The following is a 21,087-nucleotide window of genomic DNA, read 5'->3' on the forward strand; positions in this document are numbered from 1 at the left end:
GCTGCGGGAGTAAGCAGAAGGAAACGTTGATGTTTCAGATTTCACCACAAAGTGTAGAGAAGAAAAAAAGGAAAGATATTTTGGGTTTTTTTCTTAATGTACATTAAAATCTGTCTTTTAGTTTACCTTTTTTTAATACCAGTATTCAATCATGGGTTGTGGCGCTAGTGTTCCAGTTGATGATGATGAAATTGATCTATTTCTTCAAGATAAACGTATAAATGATGCTATTGAACAAAGTTTACAATTGCGTCAACAAAACTCGAAAAAGGGAGTCAAGTTGTTGTTGTTGGGTGCTGGTGAAAGTGGTAAATCAACAGTTTTAAAACAATTGAAATTATTACATAAAGGTGGGTTTACCCAACAGGAGAGAAGACAATATTCTCATGTCATTTGGTGTGACGTTATTCAATCAATGAAAGTTTTAATCATTCAAGCAAGAAAGTTGAAAATCAAATTAGATTGTGATCAGCCTAATAATTCATTAATTCCTTATAAGCAGATTATATTACGAAGCGATCCTTTAAAACAAATAGATGCTGATGTTGCTGGTGGTACAGATTTCCTAAATGATTTTGTTGTCAAGTATAGTGAAGAAAACAAGAACAAGAGACGGTTGAAGAGTACTGGGACAACAGATATATGGGGTAAAGATGACGATTCCAATATCAATTCAGATGCAATTAATCAAGCTTTGGAACTGTCTTTGAATAAAGATTCTGAACAGTTTACTCGTCTTTCCATAGCTGAAGCAATCCATAAATTATGGAAGTTGGACTCGGGTATTAAAAAGTGTTTTGACAGGTCAAATGAATTCCAATTGGAAGGTAGTGCTGATTATTATTTCGATAATGTCTTCAACTTTGCTGATACAAATTATTTATCTACTGATTTGGATATTTTAAAAGGGAGAATTAAAACTACTGGTATCACTGAGACAGATTTTTTAATTAAATCGTTTCAATTTAAAGTGTTAGATGCTGGTGGACAACGGTCAGAACGTAAAAAATGGATCCATTGTTTTGAAGACATCACTGCTGTTTTATTTGTTTTGGCTATCTCTGAATACGATCAAAACCTATTTGAAGATGAACGGGTAAATAGAATGCATGAGTCTATTGTCTTGTTTGATTCATTGTGCAACTCCAAATGGTTTGCAAACACCCCATTCATATTATTTTTGAACAAAATCGATATTTTCGAAAACAAGATCAAAAAGAATCCGCTAAAGAATTATTTCCCAGACTATGATGGCAAACCAGACGATACTAATGAAGCAATCAAGTTTTTTGAGACAAATTTTTTGAAAATAAATCAAACCAATAAACCTATCTATGTTCATCGAACGTGTGCTACAGATTCAAAATCAATGAAATTTGTCTTGAGTGCTGTTACCGACATGATTGTACAACAAAACTTGAAAAAGAGTGGTATTATATAGTTGCAAGAAGTAGGCGATATCTTTTTTTACTTTACAATTAATGTTCAGTTTAAATTTTTTGTGTTTATATCTATTTGTCATACACTTTGATTACCATCTCATCATGGCCATTTCATTTCTGTTTCTGTTGTAATCCAACAAATCTTCAATCAAACCGGTTCCAGAAATAACAATATCTCTGTCCCAGACCTTAGATTTACCCCATTCTTTAACATCATTGACCTTGATAGCGTCAATCTTTTCAAATGCTTCTCTTAATGACTGTCTGTGACCCACCAATAAGACTTTTTCAGCAATATCGGAGGTGACGGCGAAAGAATTAGCTAATTCTTTGGCCAAAGCAGTCTTGACTTGGGCCTTGGCACGAGCAACTTCAGCTTCGGAAATTGAGATCGACAATCTATTCCATTCTTTCAATGAAAAGTGGGTGAAATCGTCAACGGTGAATTTGTCAGCAATTTCAGCATAGTAACCCCAAATACCAGTGTCGGAGAATGATTTGGAGTAATGGTTGTATGATTCAACAATGTTGTATTCTTGAACGATGGATGCTAATTTTGGTGAAGTGAATTTGGCAATGGTAGAATGCAAGTAGAAATCACCGTAAATGGCAGCAGCAACTTTAGCTAAATAGTAATTTGGGGAGTTTAAACCTTCTCCGTGGACAGCAATGGAAATATAAGCTTTTGGCAAAGTATCGTCTCTCATTCTAACTTCAGAACCCAAGAAAGATGCTGGTTTGATTTCAGGTTTGACCCCTTCGGCAATCTTCAAGTTAGCTTCGATGGCATCGGCCAATTTATCGTGATCAAAGTTACCGGAGGCAGCAATGACGGTGTTGTTGTTAACCAAGTGCTTGGCCAAGTGACGCAAGGAGTCTTGGTTTTCCAAATTTTCAACAGACTCGGTAGTACCCAAAGTTGGTAAAGCCAATGAATAACCTTGGAAGGCAGAGGAGTACAAGTGACTCAAAACTTTAGATTTTGGATCAGCTTCAACTGCACTGGCTTGGGCAGACAAATATTGTTTATGTTTAGTCAAGTCGGTTTTTTCAACAATATCAACAGCATTGGAAGCAATGGAGGCAATCAATTTACCGGCTTCAGTGATGTTATCGTTGGTGGTTTGAGCAATAATACCGTTGAATTCTCTGTCGTTCTTGGCAGTTAATAAACTACCTTTGGCAGATTGTGAAGCCAAGACATTGGTAGTCAATGCAGAAATACCATTGGAATGTGAATGTTCTGATCTTGAACCAGCACCAAAGAATAAACCTACTGAAGAAGTTTTAGCTGCTGGGTTGGTTTCAGTTGCAACTGTCACACCATTGGATAAGGTAGTGTACTTAACACCAGTTGAATATAAACGACGAGATGTCAAACTCTTTAAAGCTGAAGATCCACGAATCATTATGTTATTACAAATAATTTGTTGTTGAATAGGTGTGATGAACGTTTGTTGGTTTGATAAATTTCCAAATTTCCCAACCCAAATAATTTTTTTTTTTTATTCCTAAAGTTTTTTTTTTCCTGTTTATTTCTTCTTCTCTCTCAATTTGTAGAATTTCTAGCCAATTAAAAATAATGAAATTACGCACACAGAGAAAAAAGAGAGTAGTGTATTAACCGAGAAGCTAGAGATATGCATTGGTAGCGTATAAAAGAGAGGGTTCTGTCCTTTATTGGTTGAAAATATCTTCATTTTCATTATTGGTAATGGTTTTCACTTTTGCATTGATAAAGTCACCCCTTATATTTTGATTATTTACTACTGGAATATTGGAACTTCCTGTGGATAACCTTGCAGCAGACAACGATACGTCATTGAGAACTAATTTCCAGATTCTGTCTGTACCTTTAGTTGGATCAGTTTTATCTGGCACTGTTTCTATACTATCAGTTGCTTGGATGTCAAGGGGAGTAAAAGTTTCTATATTTGAGGAGATTGTAGCAACTGTATCATTTCCTTGACCTGTGACTTTGGAAAAGTTGTTAACTACAAAATCGTATAATTTTTCTTTTACGTTATGGTTTCTCTTATTTGTCGAGGATTGTGGGGCGATCTTTTCAAAAGTGTGGCAGTGGCAAGTACAGGGAAATGAGACTGGAGATATAGAACTTCCGGAAAGATACTCGTCTGTGGTTATCAGCATATCCAAAAGTGGTTCACATTGTTCTGCTGGTTGAGTGGGATCGAATTGAGTAATCTCTTGATGTTGTTCGTCACTTGACGGGTTTGTGGGCAATTCTAATCGAAATGTCAGAAAATACCCTTCACCAAAATTAGGTTCACTATAGCTTTTTCCGTGTGTTGCAGAATCATGGGCTTTCAGAGACATATCATTGGTGTATTCAAACAAAGTATAGTCTCTCTCATCAGAATTGTCCAAGTATTGGGACTCGGTCTCTTCATATTCCTTTGACAAATGTAAGAAAGGCTTATCACTACCAGTCAAGTATGGATCTTTTGGAAACGTTCGTAAGGAAAGTAATTGTTGGTTTTGTACTCTCGATTGGATTACTCTAGGATTCTTGTGGGTACTATAGTACCGTTGTCTGTACGCAACTAATAAATGATTGACACGAAACTTTAGGTCTCGATACTTGTGCAGTATTGACTCCATTCTTAGCCAAAGAAAGATCAATCAAGATCTAGAAGCAAACTATTTGTGATAATGTTTTGGTGGAGTTAAATTTTTTCTTTTTTTGGTATTTTTTTTGCAATTTTTTTGTAACAAAAATTTTAGCATATCTATAGAAAGCCCCCAAAAAAAAATATTATTTACATTGATCTATGTACAGAATGTCTTACTTAAAGATTTATATAAGCTCTTTGTTGTGTAGCTTGTTTATGCATTTGCGCCTTCTTGTCGTAGCCACTGGATTTTCCTTGGTATGCATTTATTATTTCTTCGGCTAATCTGACTGAAAAATCATTTGACTTTCTCGAGTTAGATGCTTCTAAAATCCATTTGATAGCAAATCTGTTTCTTTGTTTTTCATTTAATGGAATTGGAACAACTCTCTTTTTAGCAACCCCAGTAGACATGGTTTTGGTGTTCACCAATGGACCCAATTTATCCAAGGTTTCTCTCAAGACTTCAATAGGATCTTTTCTTAATTTCAATTGCACAATGTACAATGCACGGCTCACAACTTTCTGGGCTTTAGCCTTTTTACCATGTCTCATAATAAGGTTGGTTAAGTTGTCAACAGTTGGATCGGATCGTAATGGGATTTTTTTGTTGGCATACTTTTTAGTTTCCTCAATTTGGTCAACAGTAGGTTCATATGTCTGTTTTAAAAACTGTTGAGGTTGACTTAATTGACCCAAATAGATTTCTTCCGGAGTTTCATGTGAAGCTTTACCAGACTTCAACTGTTTAACTGCATCTATCCAGTTGTCTAAATCTTTTTCAGTAATGGAGTCTTTGTTCAAAGGATATATCTCAGCCAATAATGGTTGTTTTGAAGCTTTGGATGTACTATTAAATCTCACAGCCACACAAGACAATAAAGAAGCTCTAGGCACACGAGATGCAGCAGTAAAAGCTCTGATCAAGGACATATTGTGCTGTTGTTGATTGTATGGTCTTTCAGTGTGCAAAGAGAAAAAAAAAATTTTCTATTCTTGAAAAGCAGTGGTGGAACAAGTCGTGCGGTTACGATCAAAACAAAGACTCTAATAATAAACACCAAAGTAACCAACTCCTTAAACATGGCATTTGAACTTCCTCAGCTAGACTCTGAATTAAGGACTGAATTGGAGGTGATTATTCAGAACAAGACATTTGATGAGTCCAAATCCCAACTACAATGGAATGATGGAATATTGCCGAAACTTATAACGCGATTAAATGAATTGGCGGCACTATCGAAAGACGGAGACCGATTTGGTAATCCCAAAGGAATTGATTTTATAGCTGAAATAGAGGCAACCAATGAAACAATAACCCATCATTTAGCAGAACAAATGAGTTCGTCGCCACCGTTCACTATTCACAGACTTGCAGAATTGATTGTTGATCCCAATAGTCAAGGCTACACCATAACCAATAATGACCAGCTTTTCAAATATTTCAATTCTTTGAAAAAAGTGTGCATTGTTTCATCAAGAATATCAGAGTTTCCACCAGTTAGGATAGGTAATGAGACGAATGGTCATGACAAAAAAGAGAGTATTGGTTTGGTCGCTGAGAACGTGTCGCTTGTGGAGATTCCTTGGTTAAAGACATCTAAGAAAGACGAGGTTACCCATGCTACCATTAATGATTCGCCACCTCTTAAGCGTAAGGGAGAAGAGGAAGATTGTATCGTACCTAAAAAAGGTAAAAGTTAGCTTACAAGAGCTAGATAGGTTACATTTATTAATTACATAATTTGCTAGTATCTTCTTGGTGATCTTGAAGGCGATCTCGATCTATTTCTATCTCTCGATGGTATATAAGTATCTGTTCTTCTATTAGTCCCGTTTGGCACGTAGCTATCAGCTCTTCTTGGAGGAGCATTGTAAGGTCTATCGTTGTATCGTCTTGGTGGGCCTCTTCTAGTTGGCACGTATCTTGGGATGTAATCACTGTTCAACAATGTATGTGAGGCAACTGTGTCTCCGTCTCTGTGCTCAAACTCCAATTTCCACTTACCATCTCTTGGTCCTCTATCTTCTTCAAATGTCCATTGATTGATCGCCTTGACAGGTATGTACTCCACGTACAAGGGAATTCTTTCGGTAACATATTCCCTTGGCTCTAATGGAGGAGGCAAAGCTTCTCTTTCCTTTTCATTCAACCTCCCCAATTCCTGCTCGTATAATCTCTTTTGTTCCTCGAAACGCTCAATTTCTTTTTCTTCAAACTCAAGTCTCAATCTCTTTTCCTCTTCTTTAGGCGGATACACGGTATTCAATAGCTTAGAACGGATGTATACTGCACCGTGTTCGCTGCTTACCAACACAATGGCATGTGTTCTAGCTCTGCTTAACCATGCCCTCTCGATTATAAAAGAGCCTTCTTCCCGTGCCAAATCTCTCAAGTACAGCTGAAAGTGTGCTGCATTGATAGGACGGCGCAAATTACCAATAAACAATGCTCTTGTCTCATGGAATTCATTCTCCTCTTTCACTTCGTAACGGACATCGAGATCTTGTTCAGGTTTTGACTTGTACATTGGATCTGCAATATCCGGCAAGTCAAGCCCGATAAAATCTATTTTTCTTGGAGGTGGGGGTCTCTGGTATTGTGGATAAGGCTGGGGTTCTTCCATAGCCACGTCTCTATCATATTCCAAATCACTCATGTTTCGATGTATGGAAATGAAATTTCAGCTGTTTATGTTGTTTTTTTTTTTCTGTTCTTTAATGCTTGTTGAGAAAGGAGTGAAAAAAAAAATTCTTTCTTAGTTACAGACATCTATAAACTATATACAACAGCAGGCAATTATGCAGCCCACAACGACGACACTAAATTGAAAAGACCGTTACTTGTAGTTTCTAGAACATAGATACCGTACATGGCCACAAATGTCCCTAATGTCAACAATTTGCAAGCAGCACCGTACCAAAACCCATATACTCTTTTTGGTATATAATCTATTATACATGACTTCATCCCAGCATGACAGTGAAACAACAATAAAGTGGAGAAAATCGAATCAATCATTGGGAACTCAACACCAGCTACAAATGGGGTCATGACTAATGGAATCATGGTTATACTAATAGCTCTCTCATAAGTCCAATGGTAACTACCTTCATAATGCTCTGGCGATGGTGGTTTGTAGGCGTCATTAACTGTCCCCACAACATATCCCGGTGGCTGTGGTATTGTTTTAAATTTAGACCAGTCCGGTATTAATCTGAGTCTTCTAACGGAGTTGAGACCCGGTTTTGCTAAAGGGATGGAGGTTGGTGTGAATGTCTTTATCTTGAACATTTGATATTGTCTTAATGGTGCTTGAGTGTTGTAAAATTTTTTTTTCAGTATTTTTTTTTTCTTCTCCAGATCTACGTTTATGGAAGTACCCAATAATTCGGCTGTTTAGTTACATGCCATTTATCAATCTATTTACATGTACATATGAATACTTAAACAAAAGTCTGCACTCTACCAAGAAGCGACCTTGACACCAGGAATCAATCCAGCTCGAGCTCTATTTCTAAACTCAGTTCTATTCAATTTAAAGTCACGGATAACTGATTTGGCATTTCCACTGGCAACACATCTATCCTTGATCTGTATGGCAGAAGTATACTTTGGCATGGATGCTAACTGTAGCTGGGCTTCAACTCTTGCTCTGGCTGGTAACTCTTCATTTCTAGCAATGTATTTTAAAGCGTTTCTAGTAACTTCGTGTTCTGCAACTTGTAATCTTTTGAATTGATCTCTAAGTACTCTGGCATTCAAGTGAGCATGCTTAGGTATTTCAAACTTGACTGGGAATCTGAATGGCATTGTTATGGATAGATGGTAGGGATATGATTGGATTTTTTTTCAGAGAAAAAAAAAGTTTTTGATGTTGGACACTGTTTCAAGAATTGTGCGGTTTACACGACTAGGGGTGATTCGACTTACCACATTAGGTGGCCCGACTAAACAAAGGTATTGTCACATTCAATCACAGCCGTAAAACTGGATACTTTGGAATCTGTAACGGTTTGAGAATGAAAAAAATTCTACATTGTCCATTGAAACGTTTTGGACTTTAAAATACCGTTGGGCTTTTAGATTGTCGTTCTGTTTATGCAAAAAAAAATATATGACCGATTTAGGCCAATTATTTTTGTGATTTCCATTCTTAATTTTTTCGAAAACTGTATTACTCTCTTTCTCACCCCCTCAAGCAAACTACAATTATTTCTATCAACTATGTTTACTGGTCTTGTTGAAACCATTGGTACTGTTTTAGACTACTCAAAGCACGATGATTCCTCCACTGGTGGAGACGGAGTTTCCATTACCATTGGAAATTGCTCAGAAATCTTGGAAGATGTCAAGTTGGGCGATTCAATCTCCACAAATGGTGTTTGTTTAACTGTTACCGAATTCAATCTCGGGAAGACCCTTTTTAAAGTTGGTGTGGCCCCAGAGACTCTCCGCAGAACCAATCTAGGAGATTTGAAACACGGTGCACCAGTCAATTTAGAAAGAGCCGTTACAAGTGAAGTTAGATTGGGTGGCCATATTGTTCAAGGACATGTTGACACTATTGCCAAAATTGTCGACAAGAAACCAGATGGAAATGCTATTGCCTATACTTTTGAATTAAGAGATAAAGAATTTATCAATTACATTGTCCACAAGGGGTTTATTGCTATTGATGGGGCTTCATTGACTGTTACCAATGTCGATCCATCTAAAGTTCAATTCTCAATTATGTTGATTAGCTACAGTCAAGAAAAGGTTATCTTAGCCAAGAAGGAAGTAGGCGACACTGTCAACATTGAAGTTGACTTGACGGGTAAGTTTATTGAGAAACAAGTTGAGATAAATTTAACTGGTCAAATTGAAAATTCCGACAGCCCATTGAACAAATTGATTAGCTCGTTGGTTGAAAAGAAAGTTAAAGAATATATCAAGTAATGAATTGTATAGCAAAAGTAATGTACAAATTCTCTTTTCAGAACGCTCCGCACAAAAATACCACCATGAAAAAAAAAACATTTGTTGAAGGCAAAAAAAAAGAGAACTTTATAGATCACTCTTATTTCAACTAACCAACCCACAATGGATATTATTTTAGGAATTAAAGTATCTGACGGCACCCTTATTGCAACATCTAAAGCTGCCACAAGAGGTATTTCAATTTTAAAGGATACAGATGATAAAACAAGACATTTAAATGCACACAACTTAATAGCATACACTGGTGAAGCTGGTGATACGGTTCAGTTTGCCGAGTATGTTCAAGCAAACATTCAATTGTACTCGATGAGAGAAAATGACATTGAGTTATCTCCAAAGGCAACAGCCTCGTTTGTGAGAAACCAATTGGCCAGTTCCCTTAGATCTAGAAAACCGTACCAGGTGAACTGTTTAATTGGAGGATATGATGTAAAGAAAAATGAGCCATCGTTGAATTGGATAGATTATTTGGGTACACAAGTTGAACTCCCTTATGGTGCTCATGGCTACGCTGCATTTTACACAACATCTTTGTTAGATAAACATTATAGAAAGGACATGACGGTCGAAGATGGTTTAAAGTTAATGGATATGTGTGTCAAGGAATTACAAACGAGAATGCCTATTGACTTTAAAGGTGTGTACATCAAGGTGGTAGATAAAGATGGTATAAGACAGATTGAGTCAAATTGAAGTAGATCTATAAGTATATATGTATAATATTTATGAGAAACTATCACTTCTTTTAAACTCTACAATTTGATATCTCGAGTACCAATATATCGGTTGCACCAGCTTTCTTCAATTCGTCCATTACATTACCGATTTCCTTTCTATTAACCATGGATGAGATGGCAACCCAGTCCTCTTCGTCGTCGCTGTGTTTGTCCAAAGTAGAGACAGTAGCGGCCCTTCTGCCTGGAGTAATGGTTAAACATTTTGCTTGGATGGATTTTGGGGCATTGTAGTTACACAAGACATATTCCTGGGCAGCTAAAACACCTTGAAGTCTTTGGACGATTATATTGACCATTTCTGGGAATTTACTTTTCTTTGACGAAATCAAATGAGCCGAAGTCTCCAATATGGTTTCTATGGCCTTTAACCCAGCTGCTTTCATAGTTTCACCACTTTCAACCAAATCGACAATAGCATCAGCAACACCCAAGGCACAAGAAGCCTCAACGGAACCACCGACATATCTGATATTAGTAGGTTTGTCTGACAATTGTTTGAAATAGTCGGTACTCAATTTTGTAAATGAAGACACAATTTTCTTTCCAACAAGCTGTTCTGGCTTTTCGTACTCGCCATCTGCTGGAACTTGGATCTGCAATTTGCATGAACCAAATTTCAAATCCAACAAGTCCTCGATGTTGTCGAATTGTTCAGCTTCTTTGATTTGGTCTAACCCAGTTATACCCAAGTCACAATTACCTTCTCCAACGAAAACTGGGATATCAGCTGCAGGCAAGAAGATTAATGCAATTGGCAAGTTTGTAGAAAGTGCTATATCTAATCTATTAGATCTTCTAAACTGTATATCGGCACCACTCAATAAGTTACAGCATTTTTCGTATAATCTGCCCTTTTTAGGAACAGCAAATAACAAACGGTCTGGTAAATGATTGACTAAATCCATTATCGGTAGTTGGTGGTTAAGTAAAAGAAGAAGTTGTGTGGGAAAAATCTTCACCAAAAAAAAATAAAAAATTTCAATGGTTGCGTAATAATCAAAATGAGTCAATTCTCACAACCGCTCGCGACACGTTTCAACGAAATGGCCTCCCCTACCACAGAAAATTAAGTACACATGTTGTGATAGATTTTACATTTATAAAAAACTATTAAATAAATAAATTGTCTTGCTGTCCTATTGCTTTTTGACTATACCTTCGCTGTCTTCTTCCTCTGATGTCACTGTATCCTCTTCTGTCCCCAAATTGTTACTACTAACTTCTGTCTCCTCATCCTCCAGGTACCTGTCGAGTCCTGTGGTGGATTTTGGGGTATTTATTAATTCTCCGTCTACCGGGGTTTTCACTACCAAATTACTACTAACCCCATACCCATTTGGATTACCATACATGTATTTGTTAAACCCCCAGTTAAGCAATATTTTGAGCATATCCCATGGCTTGAATGCCGGCCATAATTTATCGACAAACACAACGGCACATTCTGGCGACACTGTTTGCCATAAAAGAAAGTCAGAAAGCCTAAATGTCCCTGATGTTCTTACTAATAAATCCAAGGGTGGTACATCTTTCGTATAAAGGTGCCTGTCAATAGCCTCTTCTGTTATGTCAATACCACCTTTGGTCGCTTCATCAACCACTGACTTGATCAGATGGGTTATTTCGTCTCTTGATGTATATGGGAAGCAAACATTCAACACGGCACGAGTATTGTTTTTCGTTATTTCCTCTGTCTTTTCGAGAATTTCCAATACATCTCTTGGTAAAAGTTTAGTATTTCCTAATATTCTGATTTTAACTCCATACTCCTCACACAACAATCCATGCTGGTTTATTTGTGTAAACTTTGATTTGGCTAACTCCATTAACCATTTGACTTCGTACTGCAGTCTCTTGAAGTTTTCGATTGAAAATGCGTATACAGTGGCACATTTGACACCCAGTTCATATAATAATTCTAGTATGCTTGCCATGGTATCAAACCCCAAGCTGTGACCTTCCTTGATTTCTATTTTGTGTGTTTTAGCGTATCTTCTGTTTCCGTCCATGATTATACCCACATGCTGAGGCACTGGACCAGTCATTATAATCCTACCAAGCATTTTCTTGCAAGTTAATAACACCTGTTTATAACCTGGAAACGTAGACACCCAATCAGACATAATATGAGAACTAAAAGTGTCAACTGCAATATATCACAAACCTGGGTAGTGGTATAAGAAAATGATATGGGAACTGCTAATTCTCAAATTTCCACATTTTTTTTTTTTTCATTGGTGTGTCCCTTTTCTCTCGCGAGTGTTATTATTGTTGCTGACGTGGGAGAAGGGGTTTTGCTGCACCACTCATTTCTATTGTATGACCCACATAATGGATGACTTGTGCATAGAAGTCAACCAAAAACAAAGAAATAACAATATACTACGACCTAGAAAGGTATCTTTTGTATACTAGTCTTGCCTATATGGGTAATTACTGGCGTGATATCAGAACTTGTAGCTGACACTACCTGAGCCGCAATCATTACAACCCAGAAAAAAAAATTTGGAAGCTCATCCCAGATTACTAATTTACTTTCTTTTGCTGTACCAGCTATTTGATAAAATGTCACACCAACAAGAAGACGTCGTAGACGATACTCAAGAAGAATATATCAATGTTAATGAAGTGGCTGAGGAAGTTGCAGATGATGATCAAGCGCCACCCGATGAAGAAGATGAGGAGATGGAATTAGATGATGAGCATGAGACTTTAGAAATTGACATGTCCAACAATTCATGGACTTATTTTGATAAACATACCGATAGTATATTTACTATTTTTTCACATCCTAAATTGCCAATGGTATTGACTGGGGGTGGTGACAACACGGCATACTTATGGACCACACACACCCAACCACCAAGATTTGTTGGCGAAATCACTGGACATAAAGAGTCTGTTATATCTGGAGGGTTTACTGCAGACGGCAAGTTTGTTGTTACTGCAGACATGAATGGATTAATTCAAGTTTTCAAAGCCACAAAAGGAGGTGAACAGTGGGTGAAATTTGGTGAATTGGACGAAGTTGAAGAAGTGTTGTTTGTTACTGTGCATCCAACATTACCATTCTTTGCCTTTGGTGCTACCGATGGATCTATATGGGTCTACCAAATAGACGAATCCAGTAAACTGCTAGTGCAAATTATGTCTGGGTTCTCACACACATTAGAATGTAATGGTGCTGTATTTATACAAGGAAAAGATGAAAATGATTTGACATTGGTCTCTATAAGTGAAGATGGTACTGTGGTGAACTGGAACTGTTTTACAGGACAAGTGAATTATAAATTGCAACCTCATGATGACTTTAAAGGAGTTGAGAGTCCGTGGGTCACGGTCAAAGTACATGGTAATCTTGTGGCCATTGGTGGCAGAGATGGCCAGCTATCAATTGTGAACAATGACACTGGTAAAATCGTTCATACTCTTAAAACATTGGATAATGTCGACGACATTGCAGAACTCTCAATTGAGGCATTGAGTTGGTGTGAAAGCAAAAATATTAACCTCTTGGCAGTGGGTTTGGTTTCTGGTGACGTTTTATTATTTGATACTCAGCAATGGAGATTGAGAAAGAACTTGAAAGTTGACGATGCCATCACCAAATTACAATTTGTTGGCGAAACCCCCATTTTGGTGGGAAGTAGTATGGATGGTAAAATTTACAAATGGGACGCTAGAACTGGTGAAGAGTTGTTTGCTGGTGTGGGACACAACATGGGAGTATTGGACTTTGCTATTTTAGATGGAGGTAAAAAGTTGGTTACTGCTGGTGATGAAGGTGTTTCATTGGTCTTTGTACATGAATAGATTATGTAATTGTAAGAGATATTTTTTTTTGCACAACACGCTATTACAAAACGCGTCTTTGTAAGAATTTACAAAAAATTTTATCTTTTTGTTTGTTTCTTCTTGTCCAACTATGAGTCCTGTGATGGAAAATGTAAATATGGAGTCATTCAAAGACTCAGTGAATGCTGAATCTAGCAAGCCGTCCGAGTCGGACATGAAATTTTACTACCAGCGTCTCTTACCGTTCCGTTATATTTTCCAATGGCTAAGTCACTCGCCTAAACCAACCAAGGATTTCACCATGAGAGAATTTGCGTATGAGTACAGATCTAAGATATACCAACGTTATAACTCATTTGGAACGTTAGAAGAGTTCAAGAAATCTGTGGTTACCGCCAACCCCACACGTTTTGAAATTGGGGCAGTCTACAAAATCAACCCCAAGGAACGTAAAAACTTACCAAAACAAGCATTTAAGCCTGAAAGTAAGGAGCTCGTTTTTGATATTGATTTAACTGATTATGACGATATTAGAACTTGTTGTCAGGGTACTGATATATGCTGCAAGTGCTGGAAGTTTATTCAAGTGGGATCGAAAATCATCGAAGCGGCCTTGAGAGAAGATTTTGGGTTTGAGCATTTGGTATGGGTATTTTCAGGGAGAAGAGGTGCGCATTGTTGGGTAAGTGATAAACGAGCCAGGGAATTGGATGAGACTAGTCGAAAAGCGATAATCGATTATTTGGATGTATTGAGTTCCAAAAACCAGAATGGTAGTTTAAATATTAAAAAACCATTCCATCCACATGTTGAACGGTCATTTGAAATTGTGAAAAAAGAGTTTTTGAATGTGATTCTACAAGAACAAGATCCATGGAATACCACATCGGAAGAGACCAAGGCCTGGAAACAAGTTGATGAATTGTTGGCATTTATACCAAACAAGGCATTGCAAATAGAGTTGAAAAACAAGTGGAAAGGTCAGACCTTTGGGTCTACATCAAAAGAAAAATGGGATGATATCAGTACAGTGGCATCAAACGTGCTCAAATCGAATTCTCAAGTAGCACAATTAACGGAAGCCAAAAAGGATATAATTATTTATTATATGTACCCGAGATTGGATGTCCAAGTTTCTCGACAAGTGATCCATTTGTTGAAATCCCCATTTTGTATTCACCCGGGTACAGGTAATGTTTGTGTTCCGTTTGATCCGTTGAAAAATATATCAGGGAATCCTGCTGATGACGATTATGGGTTCAATCCGAAATCAGCACCCAATTTACGCAAAATACAGAATGAATTGGAAGAATGGGAACAAAATAGGTCGGATGAGAATGACAGCCAAGAAAAAGTTATTGCCGATTACGAGAAAACGAGCTTGAAGCCATATATTGATTACTTTGCCAAGTTTGTGAATAATTTGCTTAAAGAGGAGTTGAAAGGTACTGAAAAACGATCGAGAGAAGAAGATCCATTGAGTTTTTAGGATATAAATAGGTTTATATATATATATACTCTATGTAACGGGACATCCTATCTCGTTTCCAAACACACCTTTCTCTTCTACTAGTTTGGAATCCTCTAAGGATCCGCTATTGTTTTTGATGATGATTGTTTCTGTAGAAATGCCTTGGGTGGTTTCGTTTTCGTCTTCGGGAAGTGTCGGATCTCTAGAGTGGTACCATTCAAGATACTGGAGTTCCTCGTTGTATTTGACGTACCCGGAAGTCAAGTAAATGTCGCCATAGTCTAAAAACGGGTAATGCCATTTGGGTACGAAAATAATGCTTGGTGTTGTTTCAAGCGACAAATCTGACTTGTCGATTGACAACAGCAAAGAATATTTGACTGATTTGATATCAAACTCAACTGCAACTACACTTCCCTTGGTAGCCATGAGGTATGGCCTTATAGTAGCTGATACAGCTCTAACACCGTCTGGTGAAGGGTAGCATTTTTTGAATTGGCGGTGGTAAATATTCAGACTGTGTGAAGTGATCAATGAACACTGAGACGATGTATCGTCGGACTCGTAGCCTTCAGAAGAATCCTTTTCAGAAGTAAAAGATGACTCCGATGCTGCTGATCGTGTACTGCCTCTTGATGCACTCAACCCCATTTTCGTAGCTACCACGGCACGCCGAAGTGCAGTTCGTGGATCCTTTTTAAATGATCTTCGCCTGCGTCTTCGTGAGCTAATACTTTGGTTTTCATTACAGTCCTCGTCAAACGTTAGTAAACGATCATCTGGTGACCAAAATGAAAAGTCTTCATTATTCCAATTGTCTCCCCATTTGTGATTGTTGGCACTGTTGTAGCACCAATAAGTGTGTGACATATTTGCGCCTTCAAGAGCATTGCTAATGGCGTCCAACGCAGCTGTTTGGGAGTCAAACATTCCGTCTCTATAAGCTCGCTTTCTATCCATATCAAATGGCATACCAGTTTCTGACATCAAGATGGGAATGTTCCCCAAATGGGTGTTGCACTCGTTTCTCATTTCCATAAACTGTTTCTTTAAGCAGTTTCTAATTGCTCTTTCTCCAAAAACGATACCCAAGACCGGGTTTAAGTAGCGATTACGCATTATTCCAAGAGTGTCCACATTGTATTTGACGTTCCAGCACTTGAACATTAATGATAAGCCGTCATAGTAATGTGGACAATAGACGGTTTTCTTATCAATAATATTTCTATCATCGAGTTTGAGAGTTGGTGGTATTTCCAAAACTGGTGTCAGCATAAACACAAACAGATCAGGGTATATTTTTCTAACAACATTTTTGAATGCAATATAATGGTCAACAAAATGATTGTTGACAAAATACTCAGCGTCTATGCGGCCAGTAGATTGCAGCTTTGAAAAGTGTTCTGGATCAAGCATTTGGCATTTAGAGCTCACCTCCAATCTTTGCTCTTGTGTGAGTTCTTGTAAAGAGTTAAAATCAAACCCGTCGGTCCATTTCCAGATACCCTTGTGGGCAAAAATACACTTGCCAATGGGCCAGTCCGTGCACCTTTTGAAACCATAATGTTTGTCTATTTTTTGCGCAGTAGCACGAGAGATCCATGCTCTGGCTCCCTTTGGATCGACAATTTTGATACCCGTTTTACGAGGACCCGTCACACTTATGTGGTACTCGTCTACTTCACAGGTGAACCCCATACCCAATTTCATTGCTTGGAAGGCTGTTGGGGTTGTTCCAACACGTAATTGCTGGTAATCAGGAACACGACTCAAATCAGGGTACCCAATAAGTCCACTGTTGGGTTCATTCATCGATTCAAATCCAAGGATTGTCCCATTTTTTATCAATTTCGGGAGTTTGCGGCAAATACGTTTCCAAAGAAACTCAACTGCTCCAAGGAAATGATTTTGTAAATAGTCCTGTATGTTTTCGCCGTTTAATATCAAGTCGGGGAAATAAATCTTACCGGCAAAGAATAAGGTAAACATGACAAGTGAAGCCAAGCGTTTGTAGTTGGAAGTCCAAAGCATCTTGTGGTAGGTGTCGGAAGAATCGTGGAACCTTGGTTCATTGTGTAGGATTGCCGCCTCTGTTTTGGCGAAACATTTTGGGTCTAGTCCAGCAGCATAAAAGGTCCACATAGGTGCTCCACTGCCTCCAGAATACCGTGACCAAACATCTTGATGAAATTCAAAAAACACATACAATCCACCAACTTCTTCAATGATTTTCAATACTTCAATGGTATAGTTGACAAACTCACGGTCGTATTTCCCTGGACCCGCATGTTCCATTGCTTCCCATGTGATCAAGTATCTAATCGTAGTATACCCCCAGTCCTTGATTCTCTGAAGGTGCATTCTAGCTTCTTGTAAGGGGAATGGCCTCCCCACAAACGATACGTTATCTCCATCGAAAAATATATTGTCGGGATCGGTACAGTCACCTTCATAGCTCGGCATATAGGGAGTGGCAGGTAATTTCATTTGTGAATCGACATTTATTCCCTTGAGTGTGACTTTTCTTCCTGTTTTTTTGTCTACAAGATCACCTTTCATATTTGATTCCAAGGGTGTGCATTCTAATATAGACGTAGATGTAGTGTCAGTTGGTTGAATCGACTGTTGAGGGGAATACCTTCTCTTGAGTGGTCTTACCCCAGATATAGACACTGAGGATGCACTCAGGTATAAGCTTATTCGGTCTTGAATAAGTTCGCTAGCGTATCGTGCAGACTGCATTAGTTGGATACTAAGAAAATAAACTTTTACAATCAAAGGCGATCAAGTATTTATAAACCCCCAAATAATTTTTTTTTTTTGGGGTAAACGACGAACGACGCAGCGAAAAAAAAAAAGAAGTTGTGATATTTTTTCAACAATCACGCTTTTCTTTTTTCTATTATAAACTATTTAGTAATCTATCTTCTTTTAGCTGGGCGATGGGAACTGAGTCGCCAATTATCTTTCTTTTGTCGAGAAAATAACGGCACTATTTTTTGTTTCTTTTTGATTTCTTGCACGGTTTTAGCATCCGCGGGTCTAAAGTATTTGGGTGCAAGTTCGTAAAGCCAGTTGGGGTCTATGATCGATACACAATGCATATACTCTTTTGATGTAAGCAATAATGTATGGTAGATAACATACTGTGGTTTCTTGCCGTAGAGAGATGAAGACGGGTGCAAATATACCAATGTGTTTTCATTTAATGTTTTGTACCCTTCGCCTTCTTGCCGTTTGGCCGAATTTTTAAAGTACCCTGAGCAGAAGGTCCGCCTTACCCGGTCCACGTCATTACCACACGACATGGTCTTGTATCCAAACCGCTGCATAATCAGCTTTAACTGTTTTCTTACCTCCATAGCTCGACGCATACTTCTTTCCTGTATGAAATTGTCCCGACACCATGTTTTGCTGTAGTTGTTGCGGCACCACAGCTGAAATACATTTAGCAACGTCAAGTGATCTCCCAAAGAGTGGTGGAACCGACTTTTCCGTTGGTCAGCCAATGCCTGTTTATCTTTAGGTCTATAAAATATTGTTTGCACCGACAACATGGCAACAATACTCAAGATCTCTTCCGTGCACTCGTATTCAACGGATTGGATCAATGTTTTGGCTAGTGCCGGCTCCATCGGTAAATCTGCCATTTTTCTTCCCAAAGTTGTCAAGTTCCCATCGTCGTCTAATGCATCAAGAATATACAAATCCTCTAGCGCAGTAAGCATGGTGGTGGTAGATGGTGGGTCCATGAATTCAAAGTTTACGAGATCGTGAATGCCCATTGCCTTCAACATTAAAATGGTGTGCGACAAATTTTGTCGCTGTATTTCTGGGATAGTGTTTGGTATCATTTCCTTTTCGTATGCTTGTTCGGTGTATAATCTATAACATTTCCCCGGACCAGTTCTCCCTGCTCTACCACTACGCTGGTTTGCCTGGGCCTTGCTGATTGGTGTTACCCTCAATGAATCCATACCCAATTTGGAGTCGTACATGTTAATTTTAACAAACCCCGGGTCAACGACATAGTATATTCCGTCAATAGTGATCGACGTCTCAGCGATGTTTGTTGCCAATATCACTTTTCTTGAACCAGGTGGAGTTGGCTCAAAAATACGTGTTTGCATTTCGGAAGGGAGTGCTGAGTATACAGGAAGGATAATTAGCTCAGGAATATTTTCGCCTAACAATTTCATTCTCTCATGTAGTGCCTCACAGCTTGTTTCGATTTCCTCTTGACCAGTTAGGAATACTAGGATATCGCCCGCAGGTTCTGAAACGTGGATTTGTATGACTGACTCTAGTGCTGCAGCAAGGTAATCCATTTCTGGTGCCTTGGTGTACAATACCTCTACCGGGAACGTCCTTCCTGGAATGGTTATAATTGGACAGTTGTTAAAGTATCGGGAAAATTTGTTTGAATCCAAGGTTGCAGAAGTGACAATTACTTTTAAGTTGGGGTTTTGTTTGGCGGCATTTTTTAACAACGCAAATAAAACATCAGTGGCAATGGTTCTTTCGTGGGCTTCATCTAGCATGATTACTGAGTACCGGTTCATATTTGGGTCATTCAATGCCTCACGTTCCAACATACCATCGGTCATGTATTTGATTACGGTGTTTTCACTGGTTACATCTTCAAACCTAATGGTGTAACCAACAGTATCTCCAAGCTTGCAGCCAACTTCTTCTGACACCCTTTTCGCCACCGACTCTGCAGCAACTCTTCTTGGTTGGGTACACCCTATCAATTTGGTCTGTCCACCGACCTTGTTCATTCCCTCTTCGTAGATGTATTGAACAATTTGGGTGGTTTTCCCTGAACCAGTTTCTCCGACAATAACTACAAACTGGTTATCGCGTATAGCCTCAAGTAATTGTGATCGCATGGCATACACAGGCAACATGCGTCGCTGTTCCTGTATTGGAAGACTTGTCCGTTTCCCAAACGTTTCGGTCTTGTTTGATTTCTTCCATTTTGAGATGAATGATTCAGTATCTGGATCGAGGTCGGAGTTCTTTACCGGTTCTGATGTTTGAAATAATGGATCTGACAATTCCGACTGTATTTTTTCTTCTTTTTCCCTTTGCTTTTTCTGTTTAAACTTTTCTTCCTTAAAGTCTCTGGCAAACTTGGATCCTCGCTGGGCTGATTTGGTTAGTGGTCCCAGCTGGTTGACGGGAATGGGGGTGGTATCGGGAAAGTCCTTGGTGACTTTGACACCTTTTAAGAAATCAGGTTTCTTATCGTTCAATTCGATGTGTAAATTATCTGTCTTTTCTGATTCTGTTTGTGTGTCTTCTTCCTGATCCAACTCTGGGTAGTCGTCTGCAGATACTGCGCCGGAACTGATGAGCTGGCGTATTTCCCAACGTTCTGGAGAAGTCAACTTTCGTTTTGGTCTGGGCTGTCGTTCTTGGTGTCTTCCCCGTTGTGGGATGGGCTCTTCGTGTCCAGTATTCTGGTTTATTCCTCGCATTGATAAAGATATTCTATTGGCATGCGTTTGAATGTCGATGACCTTTACAAATACCTTTTGGTTTGGTGCTAGGACGTTGGTAGACTCAACTCTTGATCCATCAAATGACATTTGTGAGATGTGGCATAGACCCGATGTACCTTCTATCTTGATAAAGGCCCCGTAGTTGGTCACGCTTTGTACTACACCAGAATATATTTTGCCCACCTGTGGTGGTGGCGGTGATATTTCGTTGTAAACTTCTTTTATAAACTCATCTTCAAATTCGTCACCTCCATTTTCTTTGACAACTTTTTTAAACTCCTCAAGTGTCGAGTTTCCATGCAAGTTCACTAAGAACTTTGCAATTAGCACCACATTTTCATCATCTTGAGGAAGATCCAAATGTTTCTGGACTATGGATAGGAGTTGGGTAGTAGGTTGTGCCATAAAGGGTGGTTGTTTAGTTAGTTATGGCACATGTTGTGGTAGTTTGATTTTTTTTTGTGGTCCACACGACTGGCCAAACATTTATCAAAAAATCGAGTTCAACTTTTTTTTTT

At 38.5% G+C, this 21,087-nt stretch overlaps 16 protein-coding genes across 16 annotated transcripts; 6 read left to right on the top strand and 10 right to left on the bottom strand. All coding sequences in view use genetic code 12, as the record gives it.

Annotated features, from left to right (window-relative positions):
- Positions 1-151: 151 nt before the first annotated feature.
- On the top strand, positions 152-1,441 carry CAG1 (guanine nucleotide-binding protein subunit alpha; the record flags this gene model as incomplete). The annotated part of the gene is made up of 1 exon (XM_716830.2): positions 152-1,441. One exon carries the CDS (start codon positions 152-154, stop codon positions 1,439-1,441), a length of 1,290 nt encoding a protein of 429 aa, XP_721923.1.
- A 90-nt stretch (positions 1,442-1,531) lies between these two features.
- On the bottom strand, positions 1,532-2,851 carry CAALFM_C505230CA (ubiquinol--cytochrome-c reductase subunit; the record flags this gene model as incomplete). Its single annotated transcript, XM_716831.2, has 1 exon — positions 1,532-2,851. The coding sequence occupies one exon, from the start codon at positions 2,849-2,851 to the stop codon at positions 1,532-1,534; it is 1,320 nt and encodes a 439-aa protein (XP_721924.2).
- A 268-nt stretch (positions 2,852-3,119) lies between these two features.
- CAALFM_C505240CA (uncharacterized protein) lies at positions 3,120-4,064 on the bottom strand (the record flags this gene model as incomplete). The annotated part of the gene is made up of 1 exon (XM_716832.1): positions 3,120-4,064. One exon carries the CDS (start codon positions 4,062-4,064, stop codon positions 3,120-3,122), a length of 945 nt encoding a protein of 314 aa, XP_721925.1.
- Positions 4,065-4,252: 188 nt separating this feature from the next.
- Positions 4,253-5,008, bottom strand: CAALFM_C505250CA (mitochondrial 37S ribosomal protein uS7m; the record flags this gene model as incomplete). Its single annotated transcript, XM_716833.1, has 1 exon — positions 4,253-5,008. One exon carries the CDS (start codon positions 5,006-5,008, stop codon positions 4,253-4,255), a length of 756 nt encoding a protein of 251 aa, XP_721926.1.
- A 150-nt stretch (positions 5,009-5,158) lies between these two features.
- On the top strand, positions 5,159-5,779 carry CAALFM_C505260WA (uncharacterized protein; the record flags this gene model as incomplete). The annotated part of the gene is made up of 1 exon (XM_716834.2): positions 5,159-5,779. The coding sequence occupies one exon, from the start codon at positions 5,159-5,161 to the stop codon at positions 5,777-5,779; it is 621 nt and encodes a 206-aa protein (XP_721927.1).
- A 44-nt stretch (positions 5,780-5,823) lies between these two features.
- On the bottom strand, positions 5,824-6,735 carry CAALFM_C505270CA (uncharacterized protein; the record flags this gene model as incomplete). The annotated part of the gene is made up of 1 exon (XM_716836.1): positions 5,824-6,735. The coding sequence occupies one exon, from the start codon at positions 6,733-6,735 to the stop codon at positions 5,824-5,826; it is 912 nt and encodes a 303-aa protein (XP_721929.1).
- A 140-nt stretch (positions 6,736-6,875) lies between these two features.
- Positions 6,876-7,370, bottom strand: SDH4 (Sdh4p; the record flags this gene model as incomplete). The annotated part of the gene is made up of 1 exon (XM_716837.1): positions 6,876-7,370. One exon carries the CDS (start codon positions 7,368-7,370, stop codon positions 6,876-6,878), a length of 495 nt encoding a protein of 164 aa, XP_721930.1.
- Positions 7,371-7,541: 171 nt separating this feature from the next.
- Positions 7,542-7,889, bottom strand: MRP2 (mitochondrial 37S ribosomal protein uS14m; the record flags this gene model as incomplete). The annotated part of the gene is made up of 1 exon (XM_716838.1): positions 7,542-7,889. The coding sequence occupies one exon, from the start codon at positions 7,887-7,889 to the stop codon at positions 7,542-7,544; it is 348 nt and encodes a 115-aa protein (XP_721931.1).
- A 414-nt stretch (positions 7,890-8,303) lies between these two features.
- On the top strand, positions 8,304-9,017 carry RIB5 (riboflavin synthase; the record flags this gene model as incomplete). Its single annotated transcript, XM_716839.2, has 1 exon — positions 8,304-9,017. The coding sequence occupies one exon, from the start codon at positions 8,304-8,306 to the stop codon at positions 9,015-9,017; it is 714 nt and encodes a 237-aa protein (XP_721932.2).
- A 144-nt stretch (positions 9,018-9,161) lies between these two features.
- On the top strand, positions 9,162-9,752 carry PRE1 (proteasome core particle subunit beta 4; the record flags this gene model as incomplete). The annotated part of the gene is made up of 1 exon (XM_716840.1): positions 9,162-9,752. The coding sequence occupies one exon, from the start codon at positions 9,162-9,164 to the stop codon at positions 9,750-9,752; it is 591 nt and encodes a 196-aa protein (XP_721933.1).
- Positions 9,753-9,804: 52 nt separating this feature from the next.
- HIS1 (ATP phosphoribosyltransferase) lies at positions 9,805-10,701 on the bottom strand (the record flags this gene model as incomplete). Its single annotated transcript, XM_716841.1, has 1 exon — positions 9,805-10,701. One exon carries the CDS (start codon positions 10,699-10,701, stop codon positions 9,805-9,807), a length of 897 nt encoding a protein of 298 aa, XP_721934.1.
- A 231-nt stretch (positions 10,702-10,932) lies between these two features.
- On the bottom strand, positions 10,933-11,919 carry RER2 (ditrans,polycis-polyprenyl diphosphate synthase; the record flags this gene model as incomplete). The annotated part of the gene is made up of 1 exon (XM_716843.1): positions 10,933-11,919. One exon carries the CDS (start codon positions 11,917-11,919, stop codon positions 10,933-10,935), a length of 987 nt encoding a protein of 328 aa, XP_721936.1.
- Positions 11,920-12,361: 442 nt separating this feature from the next.
- CAALFM_C505340WA (uncharacterized protein) lies at positions 12,362-13,609 on the top strand (the record flags this gene model as incomplete). Its single annotated transcript, XM_716844.2, has 1 exon — positions 12,362-13,609. One exon carries the CDS (start codon positions 12,362-12,364, stop codon positions 13,607-13,609), a length of 1,248 nt encoding a protein of 415 aa, XP_721937.2.
- A 196-nt stretch (positions 13,610-13,805) lies between these two features.
- CAALFM_C505350WA (DNA primase subunit) lies at positions 13,806-15,080 on the top strand (the record flags this gene model as incomplete). The annotated part of the gene is made up of 1 exon (XM_716845.2): positions 13,806-15,080. The coding sequence occupies one exon, from the start codon at positions 13,806-13,808 to the stop codon at positions 15,078-15,080; it is 1,275 nt and encodes a 424-aa protein (XP_721938.2).
- A 30-nt stretch (positions 15,081-15,110) lies between these two features.
- Positions 15,111-17,804, bottom strand: CAALFM_C505360CA (hydrolase; the record flags this gene model as incomplete). The annotated part of the gene is made up of 1 exon (XM_716846.1): positions 15,111-17,804. One exon carries the CDS (start codon positions 17,802-17,804, stop codon positions 15,111-15,113), a length of 2,694 nt encoding a protein of 897 aa, XP_721939.1.
- A 179-nt stretch (positions 17,805-17,983) lies between these two features.
- PRP22 (DEAH-box ATP-dependent RNA helicase) lies at positions 17,984-20,974 on the bottom strand (the record flags this gene model as incomplete). The annotated part of the gene is made up of 1 exon (XM_716848.2): positions 17,984-20,974. The coding sequence occupies one exon, from the start codon at positions 20,972-20,974 to the stop codon at positions 17,984-17,986; it is 2,991 nt and encodes a 996-aa protein (XP_721941.2).
- Between the last annotated feature and the right edge of the window lie 113 nt (positions 20,975-21,087).

The sequence above is a fragment of the Candida albicans genome, chromosome 5 (assembly GCF_000182965.3).
Source record: "Candida albicans SC5314 chromosome 5, complete sequence".
Taxonomy (NCBI): domain Eukaryota; kingdom Fungi; phylum Ascomycota; class Pichiomycetes; order Serinales; family Debaryomycetaceae; genus Candida; species Candida albicans.